At 35.2% G+C, this 21,169-nt stretch overlaps 3 protein-coding genes across 5 annotated transcripts; 1 reads left to right on the top strand and 2 right to left on the bottom strand.

Annotated features, from left to right (window-relative positions):
- Positions 1-1,016: 1,016 nt before the first annotated feature.
- On the top strand, positions 1,017-5,524 carry LOC148602388 (uncharacterized). Its single transcript, XM_088553776.1, has 3 exons — positions 1,017-1,139; positions 2,061-2,248; positions 3,897-5,524. Exons 2-3 carry the CDS (start codon positions 2,075-2,077, stop codon positions 4,311-4,313), a joined length of 591 nt encoding a protein of 196 aa, XP_088409902.1. The 5' UTR covers positions 1,017-1,139; positions 2,061-2,074; the 3' UTR covers positions 4,314-5,524.
- A 169-nt stretch (positions 5,525-5,693) lies between these two features.
- LOC148602387 (ADP-ribosylation factor J-like) lies at positions 5,694-14,289 on the bottom strand. Of its 2 annotated transcripts, XM_088553778.1 has the most exons (5): positions 14,151-14,289; positions 8,992-9,165; positions 7,336-7,509; positions 6,737-6,871; positions 5,694-5,968 (listed from the first exon to the last, which is right to left on the bottom strand). In XM_088553778.1, exons 2-5 carry the CDS (start codon positions 9,065-9,067, stop codon positions 5,805-5,807), a joined length of 549 nt encoding a protein of 182 aa, XP_088409904.1. In that variant the 5' UTR covers positions 9,068-9,165; positions 14,151-14,289; the 3' UTR covers positions 5,694-5,804. The 2 variants fall into 2 exon arrangements, with proteins under 2 accessions (XP_088409904.1, XP_088409903.1); XM_088553777.1 differs by lacking the exon at positions 14,151-14,289 and having other exon boundaries at positions 8,992-11,052.
- Positions 13,310-20,438, bottom strand: LOC148602386 (peptidoglycan-recognition protein SC2-like). 2 transcript variants are annotated; one of them, XM_088553775.1, is made up of 7 exons: positions 20,316-20,438; positions 18,304-18,511; positions 17,918-17,963; positions 16,637-16,882; positions 15,167-15,280; positions 14,151-14,359; positions 13,310-13,482 (listed from the first exon to the last, which is right to left on the bottom strand). In XM_088553775.1, coding segments are annotated over exons 1-6 (819 nt in total). In that variant the 5' UTR covers positions 20,318-20,438; the 3' UTR covers positions 13,310-13,482; positions 14,151-14,156. The 2 variants fall into 2 exon arrangements, with proteins under 2 accessions (XP_088409901.1, XP_088409900.1); XM_088553774.1 differs by lacking the exon at positions 13,310-13,482 and having other exon boundaries at positions 14,122-14,359.
- Positions 20,439-21,169: the final 731 nt, after the last annotated feature.

Below are 21,169 nucleotides of genomic sequence, written 5' to 3'. Positions count from 1 at the left end.
AGGTCAAGATTTTCTAATTTCAAATTTTAATGAATATTTTTTTCCATTTAAAAAATCAAACCTGCTTCTTTTTAAAAGCGCAAGGTATGGTCAAAAGAAAAGACACACTAGTTACCAAACCAGGGGGTCCATGGGTTGAACCCCATCCCTTTTGTTGGCAAATACTTGTTAATAAAACTTAAAATTTACCAAAATGAGCAAATGATAGCCTAGAACCCCCTTTGATAAACCTCTGAATAGAACCCCCTTCTATAAACCTCTGAATAAAACCCCTTTTATAAACCTCTGAATAGAACCCAATCTTCTAATATATTCTTTTTCTAAATTCCTTCTTAAACGTTTTCTGACAATACTACGTGTATATTCATTCATACGCGTTAACATATGGTGTCAAATCTTCCTACAAAATTTCAACAACATTTTAGCAGTACCACCGGAGTTGTAAATGTAGTAAGAATACTTATTGGTAGGTTAAATTATTGACTAACGTTTGAATATTAGTCTAAATATGATCAAAACTGCCTATATAATATTAAGTACAAAAGTGCGCCAATACGGATTAAGTCGTCCAATACATCATATTGGCCTGGTTAAAATCCATATTGGGCGAGGCCAACACGACGTATTGGATTATTTAGTCAATAAAGATATAACTGCGTAAGGTTTTCCATATTGAATGAGTTATTGTTCCTCGCCTAGGCAATATGGGAAACCTTACGCAATAATACTATATTTTCTACCTTTTGAGTCACCAACAATAATTATACTCCTCTATGCACACCTATATGTATCGTTTAAAACTTTATCTAAATCCATTTGACGGTTGAGTAGGAGTTCTACTCACCAGAAACTTCAACAGACGAATGAACGAACAGATAGACAGATGGGTTGATTCCTGCTTTACCCTCATTTGCTTGACCAATAAACCCAAACAAACAAAATTAAAAAGAACAAAACATGTTTGGCGATCTGACCCCATGAACTCGTACGTCAGCAATCAGCAAAATCCGCCGGTTCTTGTATACCAGAGGAAACAAAACAGGAAAACTAGTAACCCTCCCGAGACTATAAAACAGCAATGTAGCGACCAACTTACCGGATAAAGCTACTCATTGATGTTATACCTATGATATTTTAATGTAAGTGAAATTAATTTTATGTAAGTTGACTGTTTGGTTTTTAAGGGTGGTGAGACCGCGGCAGTGGTTCTAGATATTTATATAAGGGGGAGAGTGCCGATCAAGAAATTCCAGGCTATTTTTTTGCGCAAAATTAAAAAAAATCTGACAAAAGAAGGTATATCCTCCAAAAGAACCGCAGATTGTACGTTAACTTCGACGTTTTTGAAATGTTTCCGACGTTCGTTCCCTGCAGGTTTAATTTTATTCTAGACTTTCATTAAAATGGTTTTTGTTTTAGTCCGATCAACATATTTTCAGTTGTATTTGTCATTATGATTTATGAATTTGAAAGAGGGAAAGTACAGAAAAGACAAAAAAATATAAAGAAATTACAAGGGAATATTATACAATTTTGTCATAACAAAATTTGGGCTCGACTGTACATTTTTCTATCGTTTGGCTTTCCTTTTTTTTTCAGTTCAAAGAGGGGTCAATTGTCCGTCGTCAGTGCATTTAACATGAATAATTTCTAAGTGTTGCATACAAATAATGGTAACAACAAAATTGCCGAACACTAATCAAGTCCAAAACAAAGAAAAATTACATTATTATATTATTGTTTTAGTATTTCGGAAAAAAATATAGTATTCATCTTTTTAGTACTAGCCTGTCTAAAATCATGCAAGCGTGATTTATAACCTGTTAATGCATGTATATCATGATTTTATTTTTGACTGGTGCACGTATGAATGTATCTTGCAGGGAAATATTCTAATTCATTTTCAATGTATAATTTCAACAAAATATACTAAACCCAGCTTCAACTGGCACACTCAGAATAAAGGGGTACACTCAAGATATGTATTGTGCAAAGGATATTTTTGAGTAACTGTAGATATATTTTCATGATTCTTATGTTGAACTATTCTTTGATTATAGATAACTGATAAAACATGGCTGCAGATCCGTTTGCCGGGAGGCCTATGAGACTGTTTTATTGGTCGCCGACTGACGAACTTTGGGGGCACGCTTCTCTCCAGCTAGGGGATGGAACACACATTAGTTGGTGGCCTGCCCGGGAACCGGGTGAACACAAGAAAAATCCTGGAATGGTGCCTATAGCTCTGGTGAGTACATACCTTGGATCGTGTGAGCTATAAATGCCATTACTTGGTGTCCGTCGTTGCTGTCGTCGTCTGTTTTCTTCTTCTCAGAAACTACTTGACAGATTGAAAGTTAGAATTAGTATGCTTTTAGATTTTTGATCCGTTAAAACATTGCTGCCATAATTATTCATAAAACATAGGGGTAAAAATGGGAGGGTCTTTATGTTCAAAAGTCTCCAACGGTTCGGAGTTGTTGGCTTAAATTAAGATGTTCTGTCAGCTTTGTTCTTTTGGTCACTTTCAGGTCAAGGAATAGGTATCCACTTCCAAAAAAACAACTTGATATTTAGTGAATACATTAATTTACATAGTTTATTATATATGGAACAATAAAGTTGTTTCTTTACAGAAAACCATGTATGTAAGCATGTCCGAAAAAACAACAAAATTTACAATTCTCAACAGTTTTTTGTTAAGGATTTTAAGAATAACAAAGATTTTAAAGCGTCGTGAAGTCTTTAAAGATCTTTTATAGTGAAACAAAATAAGAAGAAAAAGTAGATGGGTCAGTGCTATAAACACTTAAAATTTTGGCGGAAAAATGTTTTGTAGATTCTTCATATTTTAAGTCTTGTTCGGTTAATGAACAAATAACAAGGATTTCATTAGAAACTTTCCAAATAATATTTTAAGGTTTGTTTAATGAGATTATGAAAAGACAAAATGGGGGTCACTCGACGAAAAAAAATATGCTATGAATTGGATCAAATTAGAGGAGTCCAGAAATCTGGCAAAATGGCAAAACATGACCAGCAATCATCCTAAAATGGCGTCTACAGTAATTAAGAAATAAATCACGGAAACTCCATGTTATCATTATTTTACCACGGGCTGCCCATTTATGTTTGTTTTACCCCGAACGATAGCGATATATGATAAAATGGAGTTTCCGTGATTTGTTTCCTAAGTAGAGTATGGAGCCCATCCCGAATCCGTGCTTTATTTCGATTCTAATAGGACTAGTTTCTTCATCTTCTTGAATAGACACAGTCTATAACGTTTGGTGCTTACATTGTACATGTATCACTTTTTACCACAGCTGTTGTCTAAAGAGCTTCGAAGAACGTCATAGTGTAATGTACAGTATAATAGAAAAAAATTCTAGCCGTATAGCGTAAGAAAATATTTATTTTATTTACAAAATTTTGATAACAAATCGTTTGCCCCGACCAAAACTGCCAGGCACCTGCAACAGAATCAAATAGTCGTCCCCAATATAAACGATGTATAGTGTACTATCCATGCATATATTTATTTTTAAAACTAAACTCACACTTTAATTCACCCAGTAGAACTCTTTCGACCCCAACTTGTAATATTTGAAAATGTGGCTACAACATTCAATGTATGACTTGGGTAAATTTTGGTAATTTTGGTAATTTCCGACCGAAAGAGTTCAACTGAGATGTCTCAAGTTTAGTTCGCTAATATTGGATTTTTTTTTTCGACGTAGTTCTTCACAAAATTGCATTTATGCAGTAATATGGTCTTTTTTCTTCAGATTTCTTTAAACATTTTGGACATTTAATCAGGTTTTGAAAAAAATCAAAGAAAATGAAAGACGCAAGCATACTACAAAGAAATAATATAATGATATTTTTATTATAAGTTTACAGAATGGATTGATGCTTTCCAAGACCAGACCCTTGCAAAAGACACAGAATATGAAGGTCGTACTCCTATGGAAATGGTCTTTTTACCAAGAAACATTAACCAAGCAGCCATTAAAGAATGGTGGAGACTTTTCAAGCCCAGTAATAAATACCAAGCTGTGCGTTTGAACTGTTCAACGGTAGTTTACCTGGCCATGAAACACGGCGGAGCAAACAACCTGGTTCCAGATCCTGGTAACTGGTACTGGGATCCAGATCGTGTATTGAGATACTCAATGGCTGTTCAAAAGGCGCAGATTCTCCAACAACGGGGGGTGGTACAGTTGGCTCCAGCTAGCGCAGCGGCTACTCGATACGCCCAAGCAGCTGACCAGAAAGCTAAATCAACCGGTCTCAAACCATCTCTTACTTAAGTTGCAGTATTTTAAAGAGTCATGCAAAATTTCAATTAATTTTATCATTTAAGAAAGGTCCATTTTTTATTTTATATAATTTTTATGCAAGTTGGCTTCCTGTTTTGTTTTTTTTTTTCGAGCGGACGTTCATAGTATTAAATAATATTAAGTCTTTTAGTATAAGATATTTTGGTAGAAACTACAATAGAATAAGTTGGCAAAATCGGACTTATCTCCCTTTAAAACCATGCAATGATAGTATATTTCATTTAATTTTCCCTGGCACTATACGACACCTTTGTTTGTTTCAATACGCCAGCAGACGTCGATTTCACAAAAAGTCTTAAGTGTAAAGTTGATCGTAAGTAACAACGTCACAACCTAAAACAGCATTGTGACGTCATAATTTATTTACGATCAATTCCACACTTACATTTTGTGAAGCATACGGAACAATATCAAATGTACGAATGTGTGATCTTTCCATTCATTTATCATCCCTTAGTTGCATGATTCCTATGTGGACGGCTACTGACGTTTTTTTTTTATGAAACATTCTTATTAATTTATGAAACAAGTTCAGCAAATTATTTACTTTTTTGTGATAACAAGAACATTTACTATATGTATACATATAATATTCGTCTGTCGTTTCTCAATCTACGACGCAAAGGGTATATACTCGCTGTCTCAAAATCCTTCAAAGCTTTACACATATGCCACACTTCTATATGCAAATTAGTGCAGTACAACGGAAATGCAATGATTTGTGATTTTTTAACATCCTGCAGGGGAGGATCAAGACACTTCGATAAGGAGGGGTGTCAGTCGGGGTTACTCGGAAAAAGGAGGGTACGTGCCAGGTCATTATTTGCCATTTTTTTTGTCGATTTTACACATGAAAATGACAAAATTTTCCAATAAAAAGATGTGCCAACCCCCCTGCACCCAATAGATCCGTCACTGGCCTTTATAGCAGAGCATATAAGCTAACTGAGTGAATCAGGAATCGATTATAAGTCTGCGGAGGAGATTGGTCGTTCTTGTACTATGGAATATACTTCATTGTCATTACGTTTCGGGTGACCTAGCTAAACCTCGACCTGTGAAAACGTTTTCTTGTAAAGTGAACATAGACTAAAAAAATCAATTGAAGATGAATCCTTTTTGTTCCATTTATACCAAGTGTATTTATAGAATGCTTCGTATTATTACAGATATTACAACAATTTCTCCTTACTTCTTAGTAGAAGCATTATTAATACATTATATAGTATAAAACCGGTTTGCGAAAGAGGTTCCGTGTTTTTGTTTTTGTTTTTGTTTTGTTTTGTTTTTTTCATATGGCACCCGTTGATGTGTGATAATCTAACTAGCCACTGGCCAAAAAAACTGAAGTCAATGTAAAGAAACAGTATTGTAACAAGGAAAATTAAACATAAACAATATTGCAGACACACTTTAAGTTAACATGTGGAATCGTTCAAAACATGCCATCAATATTAAATTTTATTTGTTTGCTGTGTCCATGTGGTGTCGAAAACGCAGTATATTGTCTAAAGCACGGTGGATACCACTTCCCGTGATTGCACTGGTTCCCTGTATCGTACATAGCCGATCTGAAATCTGCTTGAGTTCCAAAATGTCAACAATGTCCTTTTCTTTCATTGCACCTAAAATATAATACATGCCACTAAATTTAATATTTATTCCAACAAGGCAAAACGTTTTAACTGAAATAAATATGAATATACGAAGTAATTACCAATATCTATTAAAAAAAAAACAAAAACAAAAACACTGACCATACAAATCACCATTATACATTTTGCGAGAAGCACGACGGCTTTTTTGCAAGTTTTTTGTTACATGTAAATCAAAGTGTTACCTTAAAGCCATTTTCAAGTAGATATTAAAATAGTAATGATCATAATACACAAATGTACATGTACGCTTTGTCGTTTTTTTTTTAACGAGAAAAAAACGTAGCATATATGCAGTGAATTCGGCAAAATGGTCCGGCATAAGTTAGCAAGATTTAAAAAAAAATGAAAATTGATTTGAAATTGCAGAAAAATGATCTCACAGAAGGGGCCAATATTCATATTATGTAAAAACAAAATCTTTTTTGCCTAATTCTTGATTGGTTCTCGATCAGTTTTAAAATCAAACATTTTCAAATAAAATCTGAAAGAGTAAACAATGGAACCAATGTTATAGCGGTAATCAACAGAATGCAAATCAAGGACAAAGACCAGACATGGAAAGCAGACATACACAACAAAGAACACAAAGTAACTAAAATCATACACACAAAGCAACAAAAGCAAATGAGCAACTCAGAGTCAACTTAAAAACTGGGAGCATGGACCAGGTGCACCGGTAGGGTAAGCGTCCTCTGCTTTTCTAGAAAACATGAAAATAACAAAGAAAACACGCACCTTCCTTGTCCTGTTTGTTGGCTACAATAACCAATGGTGTTTTTAATAATTCATTTTGACACATGAGTTCGTCAAGGAGCTGCTGTGCCTCGTCTAATCTGTCTTTATCTGCGCTATCCACCACAAACAATATTCCTAAAACAGAATCATCAATCATTGATTTCATGTTCTACAAACAGTCTTTATTGATATCAATTGTAAATACAGTACGTAAATATTTGGCAGAAATGTCCATGCCACGATCACCAAAGTAGCTGTATGAACATAAACCAGACAGAACAAAGAAAACGTCTATCCTTCAAGGCGGAGCAGAAGAATCTGCCCGAAATTTGTTCGACACGATTCTAAAGTGTACGTTTTGTTTCAGTTGGTCTTGTTAAATTGTTTTACTATGCCTTTTGTTTTTTGCTCGCCCGTTCGCGCCGAAATTTTTTCCGGGGTTAATGTTTTTAATTTGTATCGCTATCTATCACCATCTTCAGAAAGGCACTATGTGTACTTTATCACAGGAATCCATTGATTTAGCTTTTTTTTTTATTGAAATAGCAGTGGTTGAATAGTTTCATAACATAAGATGCACTAGTAGAATGAATTCGTACCTCTAATTCCAAGATAGTAATGTCTCCATAATTTCCGAATATTCTCCTGTCCGCCCATGTCCCATATCGTTAACTCATTGTCTTTGTAAGATATCGTTTCGACATTGAATCCAAGAGTCGGTATCGTATTGATGACTTCTCCAGTGGCTAATCGATACAGCAGAGTCGTCTTACCTGTAAAATGAAAGTTTCTCAGAAAACGAGTTAACCATGACAAAATGTTTTCTGGGGATAAATCGAAAATTAGGGTTGGACCAAGTTTATAAAAAGGGGGTTTCGATCCAGAAATTTATACCAAGGGGATCAACATGTAGGCCATCATTATTTGCTCACTATTGACAAAATTTTGTACAAAATTAACAAAAAAAATTCCATCAAAAAGGGGTTGTCGAACCCCCAAAAACATTGCTCGAGATCCGCCAGTGAAAACACTTTTTCAGAAAAATGCTTTAAAATACTGTCGTGATTCTGAGTTAATAACATGAATGAGAAAATGACAAATTTTATCTTTTTTTTTCTCAATAAGTCATTACTTTTCAAGGTTTTTTCTTCGAGAATCTCGAAAATAATTCGTAATAGATTCAATAAAATTTTTCACCGTTATACTCAGAATTCGAAATATATCAATCTGATTAGAATTTATAGACCTATCAATCATTGTATCTGACTGAATCGAACAATTGATAGGACTAATTTCAGTTAGATTCGAAACATGAATTTTTAACAACCCAGTAATCCACCTTTCAAACACAACTACCTAGCTTTTCTTGTTGGACATTCTAGAAGTAATTTAAACACCGCAGCATCCACATTCAAATCAAGAACGATACTTCTAAGTCTGCATGCTTTTATACCTCTAAAAATGTGTACAACAATCTAATAAAAAAACTGTATCTGATCAAGAACTTAATTTGAATAAGAATTTGAATAAGTGAAATTTGTGTGTTTTGGGGAAACGCGTAAATCACCTCATAAAGACTGCTTTCTAAAGAAGTTGAACTTCAAGATATACCGATCAACAAAACTTCTTCCGATTTTCTATCGTCTCTCCCAATTAAATTAAAAAATTAACATCAACGTTTTCAGATTTCAGTGAAAAATGATGTTATGACTTGTATCCGTGCTGATCGGCAGTATGAGTTCAGGACTTTTTAGACTACATGTAATTCCCATAGCTTGAATTTAATTTGTAGAACTTCAGAATTTCTCGTTGCAGTAACTATTACTGTGTTACATGTAAAATTGGTATCGATACTTAATAAAAATTAAAACTAAGAAACAAAAGTAAACGCACCGATTTAATGTACACTAAGTAAAAGGTTTTTTGAAAGTAAATTGTGTCGCAACCAGGGCAATTAGTGTGCATATAAACTTTAAATAAATCGTCATTTCCTGAAAACCGATATGGAATAGTAAAATAATTTATTGTACTAAAAACATGGAAACATATATGTAGAAGGCCGAGGTCGTAGGCTAGGGGGTCCATTGGGTGCTGGCATGCACACCCTTTTCTTAACAAAAGCCTTTTCACCTAAAATATTGTAAAATATTTTAACATCAGAGCTTGAACCTCTTGACCCCTTGCAAAGGCATACCCTGAATCTACTTGGCGCCTTTTCAGGGTGCCACCCTTTTTTATAATGTCAGCAACCTTACCACTTCCGTCAAGTCCAACCATTACAATCCTGAGAGAGTGACCTCCCTTATATGTTTTTGCAGCTGTACATCCCATTTCATCGTAAAATTCGTGCACCTTTTGAGAAAATACTAGTTTCAATCACAAATCAACTTCGTCGGTTTTCTTTCAGTACATAACTTCTTGTAGAAATGCTGTAAAAAAAACGGCTTATGACTTAACAATAATCTCGAATTTCCTTATTTTCTCTCTCGAAATTCAAATGTTGAGCTGAAATAAATTGTACTTTTCGATTCCCTCTCTCCTGTATAAATCGAACCGATTTAATATAGTTCCACTTCCTTCTAATCTGTTAGTTATCAACTGTTACACATTCGTAGGACGTCGAGTTGCTATTTTTGACGTGATTTTCAAATTGGTATAAATCCGTTTCTCAATTCTTCAGTTAACGGTGTTTTCTAATTGTTTCTGATCAGAAAAGTCCATTAATCTTCGTTTAGCTTAACCTCATTGTAACTTATACATTACAAGTTATAAAAATGTATATTTCATGATGTAAGAAACCGTCAATCGGAGAAGAATTTGTTTACATAATTTCCGTCGGCAAAACACAAGTAGAAAAAGGTTTTCGTGTACAAACAAAGCGGTAATCGGACCGGCACACAAAAATGACTTGTCAATTTAAAAGAACGACTTAACCCTAATATATAAATTTTAAAAAGTCTAGGTTTTAAATCAAATATATATGTACACGACTTTCTTTTTAAATCTATTTCATTTGTAACGGGAGATTTAAAGATTGAATTAATACGCTAAATTTTGCTATTCAATTTCGATTTGTTTTTAGTACTCAATTTATTCTTATGAATTATTCATAATTAGCTATAACAGTTATTAAGATGAAAGCAACAACATAGATGCATGTAGCTAGACAATTGTCAACTATTTCATTTAATTCATCGATTTTTGGCTAATTAATAATTTAAACAACATGAGTTAAAATTAATTTGTAAATATTCTTTAATTTTAATCCATCGGTTTTATGCTTGACAAAATCAATAAGTACCCGTCCTTTCAGAAAAGTAATATTTTCGAAATTAAATAACTTTTTAAAATATTTGCGTTGCCATGATATCAAAGCTATGCCAGAACAAATAAAGTCAATTGAAGTGTTTTTAAGTATAGTATCTGAACGTTAACAGCGACAATTAGAGATGAATGTCGAAAATTTCAAACGAGGGGTTTTAGTGTGCGGGAAATGGGGGAGAGGGCGTTTGCACTTTAACGTCGAAAACGAGGGTACATGTATGAATCATGCGATTACCCTGCTTACTCATTTCAACCAACGTGAATTCAATTATGGAAATATGAATACGAGTATAATTTGAAAGTAAATTAACAGTGTGACTAACTATTCGCGACAAATATTCTACAAATAATTAAATTAGAGGAAAAAATATAGCCTTTACGGTGTAAATATAATGCAGAATCGATGTTTTTGTCACATGGCCAACAAGCAGAGGTAGATCTTTTAACAGTAAATAGACGCTGTAACAACCGGTACTTCATTAAGACTTTGTTACGAAAAGCTCAGTCAGCTACAGCCTGACCAGCTGTGTGAAAATTTCCTCGTCGTTAGTTGACGATCATGGGTGGACTTAATTTGACATTTCTCGTTCCGGTGGGGTTGATATTCAATATATCCGTTCTGGAGTGTGCGTATCACAACTCAAACGTTATGCCAGATCTTGCCGAAACTAAGCAGACTTTTTATATCGCGCTAGAACTCTAACAAATAGGCTTCAGGAAGGTTATGTTGCTACAAGATTGAAGTCATCACAACATAAGTTTTATGGTCGTCATCATGAACTCGTGTATCCATCTGCACCATGAAAACTGATTTATTCAACGGTTTTTAGTTTTCCTTTCCCCGGTTGTCTATCCCGGACTTGACTTTTTATGAGCAACTCGGTGGGTTTTCTAGAAAAGAAGAGAACGCTTATCCTACCGGTGCGCCTGGTCCATGCTCCCAGTTTTTATTGGAGTCCGAGTTGCTCATTTGCTTTTGTTACTTTGTAAGTATGATTTTAGTTACTTTATATTCTTTATTGTGCATGTTTGTTCTCCACGTCTGGTCTTTGTCTCTGGATTACATTCTTTTGATTACTGCTATAACCTTGGTTCCCTTGATTACTCTTTCTTAAAAATTACATTTAACAAATATATCAACATATGATGTCTGTAACATAGACGGAGAGAGGGATCTCGCCTCATGCTTAAAAATGTTTGTTGATTATAAAGAAACCACTTGTGTTACCCTTTCCAGGATTGGAGCATATAAACTATTAGCTAAAGGTTATTAAGTACCAGTCCATATAAAATTCAGACAATGTCCACATTGAAGTGATTCAAGGTGAAGAAAAACCCACCGAACCATATCAAAATCTGTACTTTTGAGAAAATCATACATGAACATTTATCTCCCACTAAAATCAACCAAATTGAACAAAATCAAGAACGATAACCCTTGCAAAGTGCTAATTTCATGTACAATATATAAATTTTATCTCAAAAGCGCAACACCCAATGAAAGAGTTATTTAAGGGAACCAAGGTTATAGCGGTAATCAAAAGAATGTAATCCAGGGACAAAGACCAGACACGGAAAACAGACACACAACAAAGAACACAAAGCAACCAAAATCATACATACAAAGTAACAAAAGCAAATGAGCAACCCGGACTCCACTAAAAACTGGGAGCACGGACCAGGTGCACCGGTAGGGTAAGCGTCCTCTGCTTTTCTAGAAACACCCGCCGAGTTGCTCATAAAAAGTCAAGTCCGGGGTAGACAAACGAGGAAAGGAAAACTATGACCCGTTGAATAAATCAGTTTTCATGGTGCTGATGGATACACCATAACGATCCACGAGTTCATGATGACGACCATAAAACTTCTGTTGTGATGAATTCAATCTTGTAGCAACATAACCCTGTTCCAGAAGCCTATTTGTTAGAATTCTAGCGCGATACAAAAAGTATGCGTAGTTTCGGCAAGCTCTGACATAACATATGAGTTGTGACATGAACACCCCATACGCAGGAGCCGAAGGGATGTTGCCACAGACGAAAGGAAAGTTGACAATTCTGAATGAAAAGTCATCACGTTTGTCGTAAAGTTTGGTCAATAGTTTTCCTTTATCATCGATTTCTAAATGTAGGTCAAGATATGAGGCTGACTTCACAGTGTCTGTAGTATCCTTTATCTCAAGTTCTTTTGGGTAGATGCGATGTATCAAATCCCCGAAATTAGGATTGTTTAAAGATAATACGTCATCTATATAGCGGAAACTGAGATTGGAGGATCTAGCCAAACGATATTCTTTCTTTCTGATCAGAACAGCTATAAAGTCAGCCTCATAAGAGTGAAGGAATAGGTCAGCAAGTAAAGGAGCACAATTTGTTCCCATTGGAATGCCGATTGTTTGTTGAAAAACACGTCCACTACACTGGACAAATATGTTGTCGATTAAAAATTCCAGCATTTTGTAAACGTCTTCCTCTGTATATTTGGAAGACGATTTGGAATTATTTCTTACAAAGTATGAGGAATCTCTACCAAGAACTATACATTTGTATCTAGGTGTACCATATATTTTGGAAAAACAACGATGTATAATGTTTTTAAGTCGGGATCTTAACTGAGTATGGAGAATAGAAGTATACAGTGTTGAAAAATCGTAGGTTTTAATGCTATTGTATTCAGATAATATTCAGACCCTCTTTAACTATCACAGGTTGTGTTGTCTGTATCTGATTCAGAATATGAAATAAAACGAATTCAATGGGTTTTTGACATGCATGAATCACCTCCTGTCTGAATTTTATAAAGACTGATATTAAAGTTCTATAAAGTTTATTTTATTTCATAAACTTAAGTAAGGTATAATTATGTATACTTGCTAAATTCTCCCAAAGGAGCCCTTCAAAGCAAAGAATCATGGAAACGAATTACCCATGATTTTGTTTTCGAAAACCGGCAATCATCTACGCCTATCTTGTAAATATCCAAAAGGTTTACACAAATATTGCAAAAAGTGCATATGAGCAATCACTGTGAAACATGAAATCTCCGTCGACATCGGGGTCGTATGCTTCCACGAAAAATGGTCAAGATGGCAAATCGGTAAAGGATTTTAAAATCCCTTAAAAAGAGTCCTCGTACAAGTAAATATGTCTGCCAGGACTACACCGAAGATGAGCTTTCGGATTCAACCGATCCTTATGAAGAGCTGAGTTCAGACGGGGAGATTTCAGGATCGGATCAAGAAAATGCTACTTAAAGTTCTATAAAGTTTATTTTTGTGCTTTTCATACATTGTCAAGCCTGGGACACATAGGCAAGATGAGATCCATAATGATTACACTACTAGCGAGATCATTCACGAAAAGTTGTCATTCTTTTAGTCCTCGTGTTGTTTGCGTACATGACGGCTGGTTTCAAATCCAAACCTTAAAAAAACGAAAGGGCCTCTGTACAATAACATGGCGGATCCAAGATTTCAGGCTAGAGATATTTAATTATACATAGAATTTAACGCCAAGAGAAACGACGCAAGACAATTTTGGGGTAGTCTTTATGAAGAATCAAGATTTCATTTTGAAAAAAAAATCGAATTTCAAGGTGGTTACACCCGATACGCCCGTCTTTGGAACCGCGCCAAAATCATTGCATCAGATCTGTGTACAACATGAGTTGATATCTAAAATGTGTTTTAGGAGGTCAAGAGAGTTAAAATCGAACTAACGACTCTACGATCATTTATGTTTTGAAGCCTACATGTATATGTAGTTCCATATCGCACTAATTAAAACTGAAAGGAACAAAATTCAGGGGCGAATCCAGAGATTTTGAAAGAGGGTCCAGACTATTTTTGCCAAAAATTTGCATGGACAAAACTTTCCAAAAACTCCAGGTCCCTATGGAATTTCACCGGAATTCGTAATGTACACACAAGGAAATGAAAAATGACAACGAAAAAAACGGAGAGCAAAGAGAAGGTGCCCAGAGAACGCAATGTCAGAAATGGACTACTACTTTCTGTTGTTTAGAAGTATTCCTAGAAACGCAATCAACAGATTAAATCATAATAATCATTCGGTGTATTTTAATTAATTACTATATATCAATGGTAGTGTGGCCAGTGTTGAATCAGATCGTAAAGTTTTTGACCAGGGCAGGCAGTTTGCCCGACATCTCTATGGCCTTTTAAAATATAATTAGGTTTAATTTTATGCAAATTAAGCCCACACTGAATCAGTTGTTTGACGGCGTTAAGGGCAGCATCATTCGGGACGTGGTCTTGAAAGTTTCCGATGATACAGACTCCTGAAAACAAAGTGCATTGGTTAGTTTACAAAATAGAGTTATACAAGATAATACTCATACGTACTGTAAAGTGTTAAAAGGGATATTTCATAGAGTATTATATTCACCTTATACAACCCAGCTAACTTATAATTCTGACTATGAAGAAATAATCTCAATCACGTGGGGCACACCAAATAACCTGCGAAGCAGGTTACATGCATTTTAAAGTGTTCACCGCGGACCTTGAGATTATTTCAAATAGACCAAAAAATATAACAGTCATTTCTTATAATTCAACGAGTAAATCATTAAAAAAAGTTTGATGACCTCACAAGCACAAAATTTGGTCTATGAGATGCTATAATCCGAATTTTTTTATCCAATCAGAAACCGTGTTACGTCTGAATCAAATTATTACACAATAAAACAAACTAAAAAATAACTACATCTTGCATATGAACTGTCTACAATTGTACGTCTACACTGTATTTGCATACTATTTAATTCGTGATTTTTTTTTTCATTTGCGGATCTTCATTAGAGTTCTTTTAATGCACATAACAGAATTGTACAGTCATGTGACAGATCCATGATTTTTTAAAAATAAGAGTCTGCCAATGGAATAACCAGAAACGCACGGGTTCTTTAAAAGTTGAGACACTTTAAAAAAAAAAAAAACATTGAAAAAGCTACATATTGGGGGAGCCTTCGATCGGACAAGTCGCAACAGTGTCAGATCCATTATGACGAAAGTGACTGTATGGATATATACGAAGTATATATTTGTGTACTATAAAGAAGTATTATACAAGCAATAATACATACCAAGACCGTCATAATTATGACCGAGAGTATGGGCTCCTACGGCGTCCCAGCCCCGGGCCTCGTACACGTTTCCATCCTCACCAACAACAAAACTATAACCAATATCGTCCCATTCTTAAATGACAGAAAACGATGCTAAAAATCACCTCGTTTGCAATTATGATGCTAAAAATAAAACGGTTGCAATGGTAAGAAACATTAACATTAGGTCTAAATTCTTGTAAACCATGTTGAAGGACTACGTACGATAAGATACACATTGAAAACATGCAATATTCCAAAAATGCTAACTTTCGAAACCTCTGTTAGAAAATTCGTAGATTTGCACAATTAAGTACATCACAGTTTTAATTATTGAATGAGTGTGGTTGACCAAGCCCTTTGATTCGTTTAATCTTCTAAACATCAGAGCAATACTCCTCATTTCCCATTTCTAGTCATACAGGGGGCAAAATATAAGCCTTACTGTACCTTGTCTTCTGAATCATGTTATTCATTATTTTTGTTATTATAATTTGACCTCTTCCTGTTGCTTATGATAGAAACAGCAACTTTTAAACCTTAGTCATATCACAGTGATGGACGCAAGAGGAGTGCAAGGGGTTGCCCCCTAGCTCCTTTTTATTGGAATATTTGTCATTTTCATTTGTAAAATTGACAGACAATGGCAAATAATGTCCTAGCATCCTCCTTTTTCTGAGGAACCCCGGATGGCACCCCTTTTTTTCAAAGTGTTAGGATCCGCCCTTGTTGTATACTATTGAAATATAAGTGGACGCGCTTAACATGATTGAATGTATACGAAAAAGTCGCCAAAGAACAGTATACACCAATTCAACACATACATTTATTACTTTTTGGAATTAAAGAAAAATAAGATGGCTATCACGAAACTGAAGTTCCGCATTTCAATAACCACAATCAATAATCAGTGGAATTGTAATTTGTATTGAATATCATGTTTGGTTGTTTTTACCCCCTCCTGATGCAAAGCCGTTGTGCACTTCCTATTCCAGACTTTTGGAGTTTTATATATGGTTTCTATGGAGGAGAGTACGGTGTCTCAATCTGAACTTTGCTCAAAGTTCATGTCTGTACTACTCTTCCAGTGACGGAGCTGCAGGTTGTGCGGGGGGTTCGTACCCCTTTTTTATTGGAAAGTTTGTCATTTACATGTGTAAAATTGACAAATAAAGGGAAATAATGTCCTAGGATCGCCCCTTTTCTGAAAAACCCCGGCTGATAGCCCTCCAGTGTCTGGATCCTCCCCGGTCTCCACGTGGCTGTCTTTGATTTGCAATTACTTGTATACACCTTAATGATGATGATATGATAATAATAATAATAATAATAATAATAATAATAATAATAATAATAAGTAATTATAGTTTTATGATAATAATGATAATAATAATAATAATAATAAGTAATTATAGTTTTATGATACCTGACCTTTACCATTTTACTCACTATGGCCATCCATGTGCCAGTTCTGGTAAGCTTGTACTTTATCAATGCATGCTGATTTTGTGTAGCATCCACCAGAGGCTCCATGATGGATGAACACGTACGTCGGAAGTTGTGTCAATTTTTCATTTGGGTTAGTTGGTGGACGTGCTCCCCATTCAGCGCGGGAAATGATCTTAGGGCATCCTGGTGTAGTTTTTGTGTGGCCAGAGTCGGAATTAGCTGTCGCGTTGTTCATTGACATTGCATCTGTATGAAGAAGTTTTTCATTTTTAAGAAAGGGAAGTGTAGAATGACGGTACATGTATTCCTTACTTGCGGAGCTCGGGATGCAACCATATTTTATCCAGTTTTAAATTTGCAGAGTTACCTCCCGTAAGACCAGGTATAATTTCGAAGTTTCTCTAACCGATGTTCGGATTCGGGTGCAGAAAAAAGAGGTAACTCGAAAGAAAATGGAATCCCCAGCAGACAAACACAACGGTGATTCTAAAATTTACAGGTTGTTTCATTTTGTTGGTAGGTTACATAAGGGTGATATTCATTTGTATCCCGGGTAAAGAAAATTTATGACAGGGTCAGTGGAACGAGAAATTCCCTTTTGACTTTCGAGATTTTCTAAAGTATCGTCGATATCGGATGGAAAACCTTACGTGTTCTGAATAGACACCTGCTCCAAAGGGAGACAAATGTTGACAAAATGTTGGTCCGCAAGTCGGGAATATGGTATAAAGATAAGTTCGATAAATTGATGTGTGATTTTCCCTGGAATATATGCAATTGTTTGATATATTAAGCTATCGCAGGGATCACAATCTGAGACAGCTATAACCTTTAAGAGGACGAATGTGAATATATTGATATTTTTTACAAATAATGACTTTCAAAGTTCGACATCGAGTATAGGATTTAATTGTCTTCATATAATTTGACATCACTTTAAGATGTGAGCTATAAACAGATAAATATTTGTTTTTGTTAAAGATACGAAACTACACGTACTTACATTTAAGATCACTCTTTAAAAAAAACATTTTTCACTGACCTCTCAGTTCTAAAAGTATTGCATGGTTATTCGTAATTCTGAAGGATTTCAAACAAAACAATTATGTTTGTAAGAGATATTGATTGAATCCCTTAATATCTGCTTTTGCATGATTCTTAGGTGGAGCTTTGCTTAACATATTTTAAGATATTGTGTGTAAACATTAACACGTATTAATCTTATTAGATATAGGCATTTAAATATCTATTTTCAGCCCGTATAAAATACTAAAGTCTTACTTGAACAGTTTTTAAAAGTCAGCCATTTTGTTGCTGCCCACGCATTCTAAAAACAAAACAATACATACAGTAAAAGAAAACGGCAACAATTACTCTGCAATGCCAAATAATTGATTACATGCGTGGTAATATATGCAATTTCTGAGTAATAGAGACTGCACGATTTATTGGACAATTTACATTTTGTTTTGGAAGACCTTAGCATTTTGTATTTTTTTGATATTAAAATAACTTACTAATAAGTCAAATTTAAAAAAAAACGAAAGATGTTAAATATGGATAAACTTTAGATATGTGTAGTAGGTGGCTTTTGTACGGAGGTTAGCCTTTCCGTGATGTTTTTCAACTGAATAAAGTTTTTATACGTCTACTAACAAAGCCCTCACATGGCCATTGTAATCTAAATTTGCCCATGTAAAACCATTTGCCGTCTGTCTCCCGCCTTTGTCTGTGTAGCAGTCATCGGCCACCATTGTACCGAGAATTTTGTAACTTGTTCCTGCGCCTGCTCTGACGTGTAGATAATCGATCACACATGCACAAGGATCAGCAAAAGCAGAAGTCACAAGAGATAAAAGAAGAAGAGTAAGGAACCTGAAATTCGTTACGACATTTTTCATATTGAATGTCAAACAGGTAAACGCTTTTATCAAACAATTTGTTTCAATCTACGTCGTTGCTAATAATATTGCGCTTAACCAAGAACTGTCAAAAGTGGAGACTCGTTACACGTCATCATGCAATAGTAATGTACCAAATGTCTAAGCATTCCCGCCAATAGAAAGAGTAATCAAGGGAACCAAGGTTATAGTGGTAATCAAAAGAATGTAATCCAGGGACAAAGACCAGACATGGAAAACAGACAAACACAACAAAGAGCATAAAGTAACTAAAATCATACATACAAATTAACAAAAGCAAATGACCAACCGGTAGGGTAAGCGTCCTCTGATTTTCTAGAAACACCCGCCGAGTTGCTAATAAAAAGTCAAGTCCAGGATAGTCGAAAGAGGAAAGGAAAACTATGACACGTCGAACAAATTAGTTTTCATGGCGCAGATGGATACACCGCAGCGATCCACGAGTTCATGATGACGATCATAAAACTTCTATGGTGATGACTTCAATCTTGTAGCAACATAACGCTGTCCCAGAAGCCTATTTGTTAAACTTCTAGCGCGATACAAAAAGTCTGTGTAGTTTCGGCAAGCTCTGGCATAACGTATGAGCTGTGATATGAACACTCCATATGCAGGTACTGATGGGATGTTGCCACAGATGAAAGGAAAGTTGACAATTCTGAATGACACCACGTTGGTCGTAACGCTTGGTCAATAGCTTTCCTTTACCATCGAGTTCTAAGTGTAGGTCAAGATATGAGGCTGACCTCATAGTGTCCTTTATCTCAAGTTCTTTGGGGGTAGATGCGATGTACATGTATCAAATCCCCGAAATGAGTATTGTTTAAAGATAATACGTCATCTATATAGCGGAAACTAAGATTAAAGGATCTAGAAATTAAGAAATTAACGAGAAGTATAACGGACGGACGAACAAGATGGATGCGATAAAGTCCGGAATCTAATAAGTGGGGATATATTTGTATTCATTATGACAACATGAGATGGTATCACGATGCTAGGTGAACCCACATTTTTTTTGTTTTAGTTGGTGCAGTTAGATTCTTGTGCAAAATTTTAAATCGTTTGGTGCTTTGCGATTTGGTCTTCGTGTGTGGCCCCTTTGTTGTTTATATGTTTACATGTATCTACATGCACAGATTTCCCCTCGTTTGAACCGTTAGGTCAAAATTGCTTGACATTTCCAGAACCAGCCGTCCTTTTACACATTAGCTAAATACGTCTGGTTATGTTTTAGAACAATTTTACCCCAGATCTGCCATGATGACTTGTGAAAATGTCTGCTGATTGAACTGTTAAAGAGTTCAACTTATCATAACAAAGTGAATGCTAATGACTATGACTATAGTCACCAATATACCTTTTTCTTATTCTTTTTTTTAACATTTTGAGCAAAAGGAAGTAACTCTCCAGTCCGACAGACTGGTTCACTGTCTGACTGGAGCAATAAACAGCAGTATACTTCAAATTCAAACAGCTACAGAAAGTACTTGGGTACTTTTAAATAACTTATTTCAAACCATTCAGCTACTTAGCAAACTGAAAATAGTTTAAGTTTTAAAGAAAAATGTTTACTGCTCTTGACCGCCAACCAGGTTGTGTAGGTTGGTTACGTCCCTTTGAAAAAAAAAACTTGCGAACATGGATTGAATGCCGTAAATATAAAATATGACTTAAACCGAGAACGATTATTAATATTTTTCATAGAGACTAATACGTTTCTACAAAGATTAAACCGAAATTTTAACAAAACTTACATGTTGACTGAGACCTTCTATTCCGGAAGTTTTTATAGTGGTGCGATCTCAGATAACCTACGATTGGAAATCTAAATATAGTTCCTTATCAAAAATTAATTTCGGTTGGTTATGACATTATTTGATTTACCTGTGTTATTAAAAATCGTCACTTTCCTCTAGTCTTTTGAAACTTAAAGATAGGATTTGGCGTTTTTTTTCATGAATTTCGACAAAAAGGTTTAACAACCCAAAAAGAACACATTTGGGCAAAGGACAAAATCATTGTCGATCCTTATAAACCATGGGACAATATGAAGAAAAATTTTAAGTGCAAAAAGAGCAAAAACGATATCGTGTCACCGTGGCAAGCGGTGACAAAACGCTCACCAACTACATTTTGACCCGAAATCATGCCAGTAAATGTAGACGACTAACCGCAATAAGAACTCCCCAGCCTTCCTACTACACAAAAGAAAATCCTTGGAGGCACTAACAATATACTATTCCTGTAAGAAATTTTTACCATTCCTTTTTATCCTAACTCCTCGTTTCGCGCCAAAATTCTTGACAGAGTTATTGTTCTAGATTTCTAGTGATGTCTAACCAAATTTTTTAGCGCCACCTGGTTGATAAAGCTACTTTGAGTCGCGTATGACTAAAATTCTGGCATTTTTTAGAGAAGAAATTCTTCTTTCTGCATCCAATGTCTGTTTTAGTGTAGCAGAAACGGCAGAGTAGTTCCGATCGTGACTAACCAAAGAGAACCGCGCCCAGTCACGATTCAATGATTTTCTTTCAATTCAACATTTTCTCACAGGCGCTTGGGGACAATTTGTGGTTTTTCGGTATTTTTCCTGTCTGACCTGTTTTTA

This window comes from Perna viridis, chromosome 11, assembly GCF_037379345.1.
Source record: "Perna viridis isolate PV_CMFRI_1.1 ecotype Kerala chromosome 11, ASM3737934v1, whole genome shotgun sequence".
In the NCBI taxonomy this organism is placed as follows: Eukaryota; Metazoa; Mollusca; class Bivalvia; order Mytilida; family Mytilidae; genus Perna; species Perna viridis.
This window is presented reverse-complemented; position numbering and strand designations above follow the sequence as displayed.